Source organism: Pyrus communis, chromosome 10 (assembly GCF_041283825.1).
Source record: "Pyrus communis isolate YQ-2024b chromosome 10, ASM4128382v1, whole genome shotgun sequence".
Taxonomy (NCBI): domain Eukaryota; kingdom Viridiplantae; phylum Streptophyta; class Magnoliopsida; order Rosales; family Rosaceae; genus Pyrus; species Pyrus communis.
Genome location: NC_142574.1, coordinates 29,892,529 through 29,905,079, shown reverse-complemented (window position 1 = coordinate 29,905,079; position 12,551 = coordinate 29,892,529). Strand labels below are relative to the sequence as shown.

General features: G+C 37.4%; 1 protein-coding gene and 2 pseudogenes across 2 annotated transcripts; all 3 read left to right on the top strand.

The window, feature by feature from the left end:
- The first annotated feature begins 316 nt into the window (after positions 1-316).
- On the top strand, positions 317-11,237 carry LOC148693868 (uncharacterized; annotated as a pseudogene). Its single transcript, XR_015952131.1, has 14 exons — positions 317-585; positions 993-1,030; positions 1,119-1,205; positions 1,329-1,412; positions 1,499-1,533; positions 1,623-1,708; positions 2,065-2,130; positions 9,723-9,760; positions 9,849-9,935; positions 10,060-10,143; positions 10,230-10,264; positions 10,354-10,437; positions 10,794-10,859; positions 10,990-11,237. The product of XR_015952131.1 is annotated as an uncharacterized LOC148693868 (transcript).
- On the top strand, positions 2,857-9,935 carry LOC148693869 (uncharacterized). The gene is made up of 3 exons (XM_088677501.1): positions 2,857-3,363; positions 9,723-9,760; positions 9,849-9,935. The coding sequence occupies exon 1, from the start codon at positions 2,995-2,997 to the stop codon at positions 3,337-3,339; it is 345 nt and encodes a 114-aa protein (XP_088533627.1). The 5' UTR covers positions 2,857-2,994; the 3' UTR covers positions 3,340-3,363; positions 9,723-9,760; positions 9,849-9,935.
- LOC137729730 (cyanidin 3-O-galactoside 2''-O-xylosyltransferase FGGT1 pseudogene) lies at positions 7,349-9,293 on the top strand (annotated as a pseudogene).
- Positions 11,238-12,551: the final 1,314 nt, after the last annotated feature.

Genomic DNA, 12,551 nt, shown 5'->3' with positions numbered 1-12,551 from the left:
TGGAAGAAGAGAAAATATAGTTTAATTACTAATATTTCTACTAAAAAATGAAAAGTGTATCATGCAGATAAAATGATAAATTTAAAAATTATTTTAATTTAAAAAAATATAATAATAATAGGTGACTATTGATCAAAGCATTTTAATCAAATTTTAAAAAGACACAGATGTTTAATCTAACTAATACAGAAAAATATTAAGATTTTAATTTTCTTTAAAATATAAAAATTTTGAAGCGGACGGTTAAAATTTTGAAGTGTAGAGTAAGTCAATAAAACCGAAAGCAAAGTACATGTGAAAGAAGGATTTCCCTCCATAACACGCCGCTCACAAACCCCTTTGTCCTTCGATATTCCTGGGACGACTCGACTAGGGTTTTTCGATTTCACTGTCGAAATTCATCGAAACTCCAGCCCTCAAATCATCGCCATAATCCACCAAAATTTCCGATTCTTTTTGGTGCAGAGTTTGAACCGGAATTATCCTGTGCCGTTTCCTCTTCTGTTTGAATACAGACGATGGGAAGGGGGAAGTACAAGAGCAAGCCCACCGGCCATCGGCAGTTCTCCACTCCCGAAGATCTTCGTAAGACAAACACTCCTTAATTTTTAGCTTTTTATTTTATTTTTTATTTTATTGAGTAACCAGTTGTTGTTTAAAATTTGCTTTCCCTCCAACTTTCTGGGGTTTTCTCGGTAACCAAACAGCGGATTATGGCCCTTGGGCTCGTTGAATTGACAAATTGTACTGGTGTTGTTTGAACAAGTTGTGTGTTTATGAGTGATTGAATTGAAATTATTTGAATTTTTATTGTTGGTTTGTTTGATATTACAATTTTTTTAGAACATGAAAACGATTTGACTTTGAATTTAGGTAATTGATATGAATTTTGATTGTTTTGGTTTGTTTGTCTGATTCGCAGAAAGTGATTAAAATTCTTGTCAAAATTAAGCAATCTTCACTTCTTTGTTGTTGTATTTATAAATTTGCAGTTGCTGGTACCTCAAGCCGTCCGCAGACTTTTTCAAAGGTTTGTCCCTCTCACACTCGCATACAATATGGTGATACGAAACTATTGATTTTTCGGTTTAAGAAAGTTAATTTGCTGTTTTCCTTAGCGAGAAGCTGAGCGTGATGAAGTTGAAGTAGATTTCGTGGCAAGTTCCGAAGAGGAGTCTGGAGATGAATCCGAAGGACATGAGGAGGTTAGTGAACATGAACTGTCATCTATGTAGAAAGTTTTTGTATTTTTTGGTTGGTTTATACGATTTTAATGAGTAAGTAATAAATGTGAATCTTTTTTTTGTGTTGCCAAATAATGTTATCAGAAGAAGAAGGGGATCCAAGGGATTATTGAGATTGAAAATCCGAATTTGGTAAAGTCGAAGACCGTGAAAGCTCGAGACGTTAATGTAAGTTCTACAATTTACTTTGACAATAGCTGTCAATTCTGATAGTGAATTTTGTGAAGGAGTAATATTTGTTATTTTCTCTACAGATGGGAAGGACAACCGAACTCTCAAGGCGTGAAAGGTTTGTCCGTGGATTATAAGTTCTATTCGTATTTCTTCTTTTATCCTAATCGGTTTTGACATCCTCAAATTTTGTTCATTTGTTTTCAGAGAAGAATTGGAGAAACAGAGAGCCCGCGAGAGACATATGAGGCTGCAAGAACAGGGAAAAACTGAACAAGCAAGGAAAGATTTAGGTATTTCGTCGTGATTATTGTTTGCAAAGAGAACTTATTAGTATTTCTCTCATCACGTGACACATTCACGTGATGAGAGAGATACTAATAAGGGGATATACAACCTGTTACATGTTAGAATCTCTCTGATTTAGGACATGATTGTTAGCTGACGTATGGATTGGCTTGCAGCTTGCCTTGTAATTTTTGTTGTCGAGTTACAATCTCGTCAATATTTTTTGCTGCACGTTTTACTGCTGAAGTCTTGTTAGATATGGGTTCTTTAGAGAAGAACAAGAGGCTCCTATGGGTTGAATTTGCACTTTCACCGCTATAGTTTGGAATTTCTTATTGATATCATTTTGTTGATCATGCAGAGCGTTTAGCGCTTATACGAGAGCAGAGGGCGGAAGCTGCTAAAAAGAGGGAAGAAGAAAAAGCTGGTAATGTTTCTGAGACTAGCACAACTTATTGCTTGTTTCTTTGTTCCGTTTTTTCTTTTTCTTTTTTTGTCGATTTCTCTTGTTTTGGATCTTCAAGGACTGTAATTGTTCAACTCCCAATTGTTTCAGCCAGAGAACAGAAGAAGGTTGAAGCCCGCAAATGATCAACTTGAAGCAAAACAAACTCTAGCTGCTGTTAGAGTTTTATTGTTCATGGAAAAATTATGTAGGTAAAACCCCATTGGATTTTTAAATCTTTTAGTAACTTTTGGAATATTTACTGTGTAAAACATTCATTGGGCAATTTGAGAATTGTAGCGCCTATCCATTGGGGGAGTAATTTTTTCGGGTTTTTTTAAAAGGGAATAGCATGGCAATTGCTCGCCGCGCAGTATGACGTCATTTTTACAATTGCTTGTCACGTTTAGATAATATTGATGTTATTAATCATATGTAGTTGATATACAGTTCATTTGAAAGTGTTTTTAAAATGAAAGAAAATGTTTTTGATTAAATTGTTTTGGTTCTAAAAATATTTTAAGTGTTTTTGAAGAAGAATCAGATATGTGTTTTTTTGTAAAAACCATTTACGTGTTTTGTAAGAAGCATTTTAAAGTGTTTTTTTTTTTTTTTTTTTTTTTCAAAGTCAATTGAATTTTTACTTTAATAATTTTAAAAACACTTTTAACGAACCGTTCCTGACGAAATTAGTTAGCCGGTCCAATCTACTTCATCAGATGCGAGAGTGAGGAAGTGTTCAATTGGACAGGTGGCAAACGACGGAATATATAAGAGAAAGAACACTAGTTCCTCTTGGGCAAAGCCAGAAACAGAGACAAAACCGGAGGCACCGACTCACCAGCCATGACTGAAGCCAAACCCGATACACCTCAAAACGTTCCTCCTTCCGAGAGTAACAACAACGTCCATACTAGCAAACCCAGCAGTAGTTTCTCGGGTCAAAAGGTCCGCTTCCCGAACCCGCCCGACCCGGAAATCCCGGACGCGGCGACGCTTAGGGAGCAGTGGAAGTTCGCCATCAGGCAGTACAGCAGATGGTACTCTCACGCCTGGGGCACCGCCATTCTCGCTGGAGCTTCCTTTTTCGCCCTCGGTTGGTTCATCAAGGGCGGTAATCCTCTGCCCTCCGTCGGCCGCCACGACGATTCTCCTCCTCCCGACAAATCCGAGGAAGCTCGACGCCCATGAGCCTCACCTCTCCCCCAGTTCCCGGTGAGCTTGTCTTCCTCTGTGTAATTTCAATTTCAATTTTGGGTAATTTCAATTTTAAATCAATAGGTCGGGACTCGGATTGGATACGATATTTTTAGGAAATTCAGTGGTTTGAATTGTTGGATTGTGACTCATTTGGGGGCAAATTGGACTAAAATATTAAGCTATTGTTAGTTGTATAATCTAGCTGAATATTAAGCAACCGTTTTCAGATAACCAAAAACGCTTCTGACAATCTATTTCCGTAAAAACACCTAGCTTGTTCATGCAGAAACACTTTCTAGAAAGCACTTGTAACTTATATTAAGAGCTCGTTTGAATGTTCTTTTAAAATAACTAAAAATGTTTTTAGTGAAAATATTTTTGAAACAAAAAAATATTCTCTCTAAAAGCGCTTTCAGTTATTTTAAAAGTACATCTAAACAATCATTTGATAACTAATTTAATCACATTATTATTCACGTGTGAATCATCATTTTTATAACCGGCATTACATATTTCTTAAGAGGTTTTGAACGTTTTTAAAAATATATAAATTGAATCACAGTATTGCTAGTCTATTGTGAGGTATTAATTAAAAAAAAAAAAACCCACAAAATAATTTAATTATTAAAAAAAAAATACTATTAAAATGATGAAAATGTCGCTACCTTATTTTATGCATTATTTTGGAATGCCTTAGAAGTTTTTTGTTTTGGGGTATTTTTGTCCAATTCTTTTTGTTGAAGCTTGGTGACACCAAAACATTATTCGCCTTTTCTTCTCTTATTATATATAATTAGCCTTCACGCATGCGCTCACGTGCTTGCAGAATGTATTTTTTAAATCACGACATGCTACGTGAGACTTACACATTTTAAATTTGTATCTATATGTAAATTGACAAAAGAAAAGTCAAATATTTGAAGTAAATGAATAATCTTAAATCATGCTAAAAGAAAACCCTCATAAACCAATTAAAGCGACTGAATTCACATAATAAAATCGGTCTCAATATAATTTACATTAAGAATTGTTGACCCTATAAATTATAATACCTACGTGGCGCGCAGGCCGAGTAACTAATCGGCTAACTAAGTCATTCGGTTGAATGCGGGGCTTGCCAACTCATCGGCCGAGCTCGGCCAAGGAGTAAAATTCGTTGTAGTCGCGTTGAGCGCGTTGCTGACTTCTTAATCTTGCTACTGCGACCGACGAATGAACACTCTCGGTCTTTGGATTCTAGAGCCTGAAGACGAGGTTGCTAGTTCTGCGAAGTTCACAAATCGTCGGTGCCTGATTCGATCACCGTGATTATATTCGTAAGAGTATAAGCACGTCAAATCGACACCAGACTATACGGACACAAATATTCAAAGGTAATGTATGTCTTGACAGTGAACGTGGTTTCGTCGTCAGAATGCCGAACTCTAAAACTCACTTGTGAATACCCAATCATAAAATCACTCGGCGTCCGATACGCCGAATGTCGTAACTCGTGACACCTTACTTCGTCGAGAAGGCTGATAAGATGACTCCTGCCAATAAGGATTCGAAAACCCTCCTCGGCCGAGACTTGGATAGGTAACCAGTCGGCCTCGACGCAGTGCTATTTATCCAAACTGAAGATGTTCGCCGGTTGCCTTCACAGTGCTGTTTATCCAAACCGAAGGTGTGTTGGCAGAAAAAGAAAAGGAAAAAAATCTCAAGGTGTTTGAGAGGTTTTGCGCGGGGCAATTGTATGTGAATTCAAGGTCATTTTTTGTTGCATGATTTCTTGTATTTATAGCACCCACTCCTTGAGACCGAATTGAACCCCTATCTGGATTGGGAGTCCTTGTCCCGTTCCAACTTTACTTCGAACAAACCTACTCCCATTAGGACTTTGAACTTTCCCCCCCTTCCGAGGCTTTATTCCTTGCTGGCCGGGAATCCTGGTTGCACCAAGACTTCCTCGACCCTTTTTATTTATCTGGACTACTCCTTCTTAGGATCAACCGACCCTGCTAACTGGCCTGAAATCTATCACGCAGCCCATATCATTTGACACAGCTTTGGGCCGAGCACAACCTTATGCTCGGGCCAACAATATTATTTCGGGCCCAAACACGAATAGAGAAAATAATATTTAATATCACATTATTGCTAACTCATTATGAGGCTAAGCTCATCCTCTTCCCCTTAGTATAAATAATATCGTTTGTTAAAAAAAAAAAAAAAACCCCAATCATTTGACAATTAATTTAATCACATTATTATCTGTGTGTGAAAGACTTTTTTTATAAAGAAAATAATATTTAATAAACAACTGATTAAATCACATTATTACTAATATATTGTAAGGTACTAATTAAAAAAAAAAAAAAACTTTACTAATGTATCACCGGCACTATGCGACTCTTAAGATGTTTTGAACGCAATATTCATCATTTTTCTTATTTTGTATTATATTTTTCTTTCCACTTCACGTGGGCACCATCAACTTTCACTTATCCTTTCATTTTTTTTAATTCTTTTCTCTCTTCCTACTTATATTTATATTATATTTTATGACGACCAAATTACCCCTGTATTATTTGATATATTATATTAAGCTGCTTTTGGATTTTTTTGGTTGAGGGGCAATTTTATCCTAATATTTTTTGTCAAATGCGTGACCCCAAACTTTTTGTCAGCATACGTGACCCCAAATTAGGGCTCTCGCTTTCTATTATACTAACCTTTACGCACGCGCTCACGCGAGTGCAGAAGGTATTTTTTGGATTATGGAGTGCTATGCGCGACTTACACATTTTAAATGTATTTATATGCGTAAACTGACAAAAGGAAAGTTAAATATTTGAAGTAAATGAATAATTTTAGATCATGCTAGAAGAAACCTTCATAAACCAATTAATGCAATTGAATTCACATAATAAAATCGGCTTCTATAGAAATTACATTAAGAATAGAGAAAATAATATTTAATAAACAATTGATTGAATCACATTATTGATAGCCCATTGTGAGGTTAAGCCCACCTCTACCCCTTTAGTGTAGATAATATTGTTTGTTAAAAAAAAAAATCAATCATTTAATAATTAATTTAATCATATTATTATATGCGTGCGAAAGATCAGGAACAACTAAGGAATTTCAAGGAGACGGGGATAGAATATGAGAATCACTCAATCAAAAGTAACAGATTCACTCGATGTCACTAATTGTATATTCATTCGACACAATTTAGTCTAACACTTGATGTAAAGAGGAGAAAACTCTCTTTTCTTGGATTAATTATAATTTACTAAATTCAACTTCATCTTAATTAAAATCAAGGTTCTAAAAGACGTTAGATGCTAATCGGGCAATAGGTCGGAGCCTAGCACTTAGGTAGTTAGGTGGACTAGACGGATTTAAGTAATTAATTAATTATATATCATAGAAATAAGTGTCTGTTTATACTTAAAAATATATATATAATTTCATTCGTATACATAAATTGCAAAATAGAATGATATATTGATTATAAAGTATTAGAATATAAGACAAAATGAAAGGTTATCTATTTTTGTCTAAGTGAGCATTGCAACCTAGACAAGTCTGAGTGGGCTAGGCGAACGCTTACAAGGTCTATTTTCAAACGCTTAGAGACTAATCGAGACGGTGATCAGCCGTTCAACGTCTAGACGGAGATTTTTAGAACAATGATTAAAATAGATAAATGCATGATTTTGATATATAAGGAGCCACCCGCATCCGTATTTTATATCGGGATCATACTTATTTCCTTGTATTACCTATAATTTAGTCATCAATAGCTACATGATTTGGTTTACACAATTTTATATAAAATTTTAGTCTTCCTACAATTACTATTGTTTGATATATCCAATAATTGAACGAAGTAGGATTCTCTCACCTCCTCTTCTTATCCATTTCCCTTCCTTTTTTTCACATATTACTTTTTATCTTTTTATCTTTATAAAATAATCAAGATAAAATGTTGACGTGATTTAATCGTGACGGTTCAAATAGAAAAGGAAAGAGGAGATAGATTAGGAGGAAAGAAAATCTTTCACCTAATTATATTGAACCGACAGACCCCGTACAAGATGGGGGTCCACTAGCTATAGGCTTAGCTTTTGGCACTGCGTCTTCTTCTGCAAGTGGTGTGCAGCTGTCGATCGGTGCATGCAGTGCTTCATGTCCTTCATTTAAATTGACCTGGGAAACAAATCAAAACCACAATCGACCTCAAGTATTATTACAAACCCTAGCCCTTGCCCTTCGCTGCAAGTATGAGTAATTACCAGCCATTGCCATACCTTCACATTGCAATGTATCCATGGTTTGCCATGGGACACTTAACCTCCTACCTCCACCTCTCCAACAAGCTAGCCGAAAGAGGCCACAGAATCTCCTTCTTCGTACCAACCAAAACCCAGCAAAAATTACAGGCTTTAAACCTCCACCCTCATCTCATATCCTTCATCCCCATCACCGTCCCTCACGTCGATGGCCTTCAGCCGGGCGCCGAAACCACAAGCGATGTCCCTTTCCCTTCCTACTCTCTCCTCATGGCCGCCATGGACCTCACTCAGCCAGCAATCCTGCAAGCAATCTGTGAACTAAACCCTAATTTTGTTTTCTTCGACTTCACGCCATGGTTGCCAAAATTGTTACGTCAGCTAGGTACAGGCATTAAATCTATAAACTATATCGTTATTAGTCCGGCATTTGTGGGTTATGTGAGAAGCCCAGAAAGAAAAGTACTAATGGAGAAATCGGTGTGACAGAAGATGATCTTATCAACGATCTTATCAACCCGCCGCCATCTTTTCCACCATCTTCAATCAAGCTATCAGCACACGAAGCTCGAATGCTGGCGCCATTCCTGCTGAAGGAGTTCGGCAGCGGGAAGAAATTCATCGAGCGCCAAATCATCTCCTTGAACGAGACGCGGCAGCTTTCAGGGCTTGTAGGGAGATGGAAGGGAAGTACTGCGATTATCTTGAAACCCAATTGAGAAAGCCGGTGCTTCTCGCAGGCCCGGGGTGCCAGAGACTCCGACTGCGGTGTTGGATGAGAAGTGGGCAAAATGGCTTGAAAGGTTCGAAGTGAAAAGCGTGATATACTGTGCGTTTGGAACTGAATGCGTTCTGAAAATTGATCAGTTTCAAGAATTGTTGTTGGGTTTTGAGCTCACAGGTTTACCCTTCTTCGCTGCACTGAAGCCGCCGATGGGAGTTGAAGCGATCGAGTCAGCGTTGCCGGAAGGGTTTGAAGGGAGGGTAAAAGGAAGAGGGGCTGTGAGTTGGGGTTCGGTGCAACAACCATTGATATTGAAGCACCCTTCTGTGGGGTGCTTCGTGACGCATTGTGGTTCATCGTCGTTGATGGAGGGGCTGGTGAGCGAGTGCCAGCTTGTTCTGCTGCCGAACGCGGCGGATCAGATAGCCATTGCAAGAGTGATGGGTCGTGATCTGAGAGTTGGAGTGGAGGTTGAGAAAGGAGAGGAAGATGGGGATTTTACGAAGGAGGGTGTTTGCAAGGCTGTGAGAGATGTGATGGATGAGGAGAGCGAGGTGGGGAAGGAAGTGAGGAGAAACCATGCACAGTGGAGGGAGCTCCTTTCCAGTAAAGGGCTTGAGAACTCCTACATTAACAGTTTTGTGGAGAAGCTGCATGCGCTGCTTGGCTTAAATCAGTAAAGTTTGATAAGAGTATAAGTATTGAAGGTTAAGAGTGTGCTCCCTTGTACTGAGATTATAAGCTTGATTAGTTAGGTGGTTAGATAAGTTTGTTCTCAGAGAAGTATAAAGAGCTGGTAGCAAATTAGCTTAAGTTAAATAGTATCATGTAAAATAATGTATTTCCAGATAGAAATGTCAAGATCATTGTGGACCCCGTTACAATAATAAAATAATGGCATAAGAGTAAATAAAGAAAAGAGCTTGATCCATTATGAACTTTTCATACACAAAATGTCTTTTTGATTAAGAATAAATAGTGTCAGGCCCTTATCATTAAAACTCCTTTATTTATTTATTTATTGAGTAACCAGTTTGTTGTTTAAATTTTGCTTTTCCTCCAACTTTCTGGGGTTTTCTCGGTAACCAAACAGAAGATTATGGCCCTTGGGCTCGTTGAGTTGACAAATTGTACTGGTGTAGTTTGACCAAGTTGTGTTTTATGAGTGATTGAATTGAAATTATTTGAATTTTGATTGTTGGTTTGTTTGATATTACAATTTTTTTAGAACATGAAAACGATTTGACTTTGAATTTAGGTAATTGATATGAATTTTGATTGGTTTGTTTGATTCGCAGAAGTGAATAAAATTCTTGTCAAAATTAAGCAATTCTGACATCTTTGTTGTTGTATTTATAAATTTGCAGTTGCTGGTACCTCAAGCCGTCCGCAGACTTTTTCAAAGGTTTGTCCCTCTCACATTCGCATACAATATGGTGATACGAAACTATTGATTTTTCGGTTTAAGAAAGTTAATTTACTGTTTTCCTTAGCGAGAAGCTGAGCGTGATGAAGTTGAAGTAGATTTCGTGGCAAGTTCCGAAGAGGAGTCTGGAGATGAATCCGAAGGACATGAGGAGGTTAGTGAACATGAACTGTCATCTATGTAGAAAGTTTTTGTATTTTTTGGTTGGTTTATACGATTTTAATGAGTAAGTAATAAATGTGAATCTTTTTTTTTGTGTTGGCAAATAATGTTATCAGAAGAAGAAGAGGATCCAAGGGATTATTGAGATTGAAAATCCGAATTTGGTAAAGTCGAAGACCGTGAAAGCTCGAGGCGTTGATGTAAGTTCTGCAATTTACTTTGACAATAGCTGTGAATTCCGATAGTGAATTTTGTGAAGGAGTAATATTTGTTATTTGCTCTACAGATGGGAAGGACAACTGAACTCTCAAGGCGTGAAAGGTTTGTCTGTGGATTATAAGTTCTATTCGTATTTCTTCTTTTATCCTAATCGGTTTTGACATCCTCAATTTTTGTTCATTTGTTTTCAGAGAAGAATTGGAGAAAGAGAGAGCCCGAGAGATATATGAGGCTGCAAGAACAGGGAAAAACTGAACAAGCAAGGAAAGATTTAGGTATTTTGTCGTGATTATTGTTTGCAAAGAGTACCTATTAGTATCTCTCTCATCATGTGACACATTCATGTGATGAGAGAGATACTAATAAGGGAATATACAATCGGCTACATGTTAGAATCTCTCTGATTCAGGACACGGTTGTTAGCTGACGTAAGGATTGGCTTGCAGTTTGCCTTGTAATTTTTGTTGTCGAGTTACAATCTCGTCAATATTTTTTGCTGCACATTTTACTGCTGAAAAGTTGTTAGATATGGGTTCTTTAGAGAAGAACAAGAGGCTCCTATGGGCTGGATTTGCACTCTCACCGCTATAGTTTCGAAATTCTTATTGATATCATTTTGTTGATCATGCAGAGCGTTTAGCGCTTATACGAGAGCAGAGGGCGGAAGCTGCTAAAAAGAGAGAAGAAGAAAAAGCTAGTAATGTTTTTGAGACCAGCACAACTTATTGCTTGTTTCTTTGTTCCGTTTTTTCTTTCTTTTTTTCGTGTCGATTTCTCTTGTTCTGGATCTTCAAACACTGTAATTGTTCAACTCCCAATTGTTTAAGCCGAAGAACAGAAGAAGGTTGAAGCCCGCAAATGATCAACTTGAAGCAAAACAAAGTCATGCTGCTGTTAGAATTTTATTGTTAATGGAAAAATTATGCAGGTAACTACCCATTGGATTTTTTAAACCTTTTAGTAACTTTTGGAATACTTACTGTGTAAAACATTCATTGGGCAATTTGACAATTGTAGCGCCTATCCATTGGAGGCGTAATTTTATTCGGCTTTTTTTTAAAAGCAGTTTACAAAAGTAAGATTTTTTGTATTTTTGATTTTATTCGGTTTTATGCTAATCTTATTTGGTGCAAGAGCTACTCTAATTAGTAAACTTGCAAAAAACGTTCATCTTCTCAAAAGGGTATAGCTTGGCAAGAATGAGGATCATTTTCAGATTCTCTTTGTGAGAATTTTGAGAATTCTCAAATTGTGTCCGGTCATCATATATCGTGCAGCTAGAAATCATTTTAAATACTTTTATTTTAAATTAAATATGAATAGTACATGATGAAAATTGGTAGCACAATATATGATTAACGGTCATAATTTGAGGATTCCCAAGATAAGGATATACGATAAATAGACATAATTTGAGGATTCTTAGGATAAGGATGACATCAATTTTACAATTACTTAGTCACTTTTAGATAATATTAATGTTATCGATCATATGTTGTTAATGTATAGCTCGTTTGAAAGTGTTTTTAAAATGATTGAAAATATTTTTGATGAAATTGTTTTGGTTCTAAAAGCATTATAAGTGTTTTTGAAGAAGCACCAAATATGTGGCTTTTCCAGAAAGCATTAAAGTGTTTTGCAAGAAACATTTTAAAGTGATTTTTCAGACTCAATTGAATTTTCACTTTGGTTATTGTAAAAGCACTGCTAAACAAACTAATTCATGTCAATATTGGTTAGCCGCTCCAACCTAGTTCATCAGATGCTAGAGTGAGCCACCTGAACAGGTGGCAAACGACGGAATATATAAGAGAAAAAGAACACTCTTCCCTCTTGGGCAAAGCCGGAAACACAAACAAAACCGGAGGCACCGACTCACCAGAGCCATGACCGAACCCAAACCCGATACACCTCAAAACGCTCCTCCTTCCGAGATTAACAACAACGCCCATACTAGCAAACCCATTAGTAGTTTCTCGGGCCAAAAGGTCCGCTTCCCGAACCCGCCCGACCCGGAAATTCCAGACGCGGCAACGCTTCGGGAGGTGGAAGTTCGCCGTCAGGCACTACAGCAGATGGTACTCTCACGCCTGGGGCACCGCCATTCTCGCTGGAGCTTCCTTTTTCGCCCTCGATTGGTTGATCAAGGGCGGTAATCCTCTGCCCTCAGTCGGCCGCCACGACGATTCTCCTCCTTCGGAGATTATTTGACATTTTTCTGCTCGATGGCAATTTCGTAAATAATGTGAAGTTGGGTTAACAGATTTGGGTTAACCCCTGTTACGGGCAAAGCAGGAAGAAAGATTTGATGTTGCATGATGGGCTTTATTTCAGCCCGCGGAATTTAATTTTTTTGGACCTGTCATATGTTTACTTTTGTCCGTTTCAT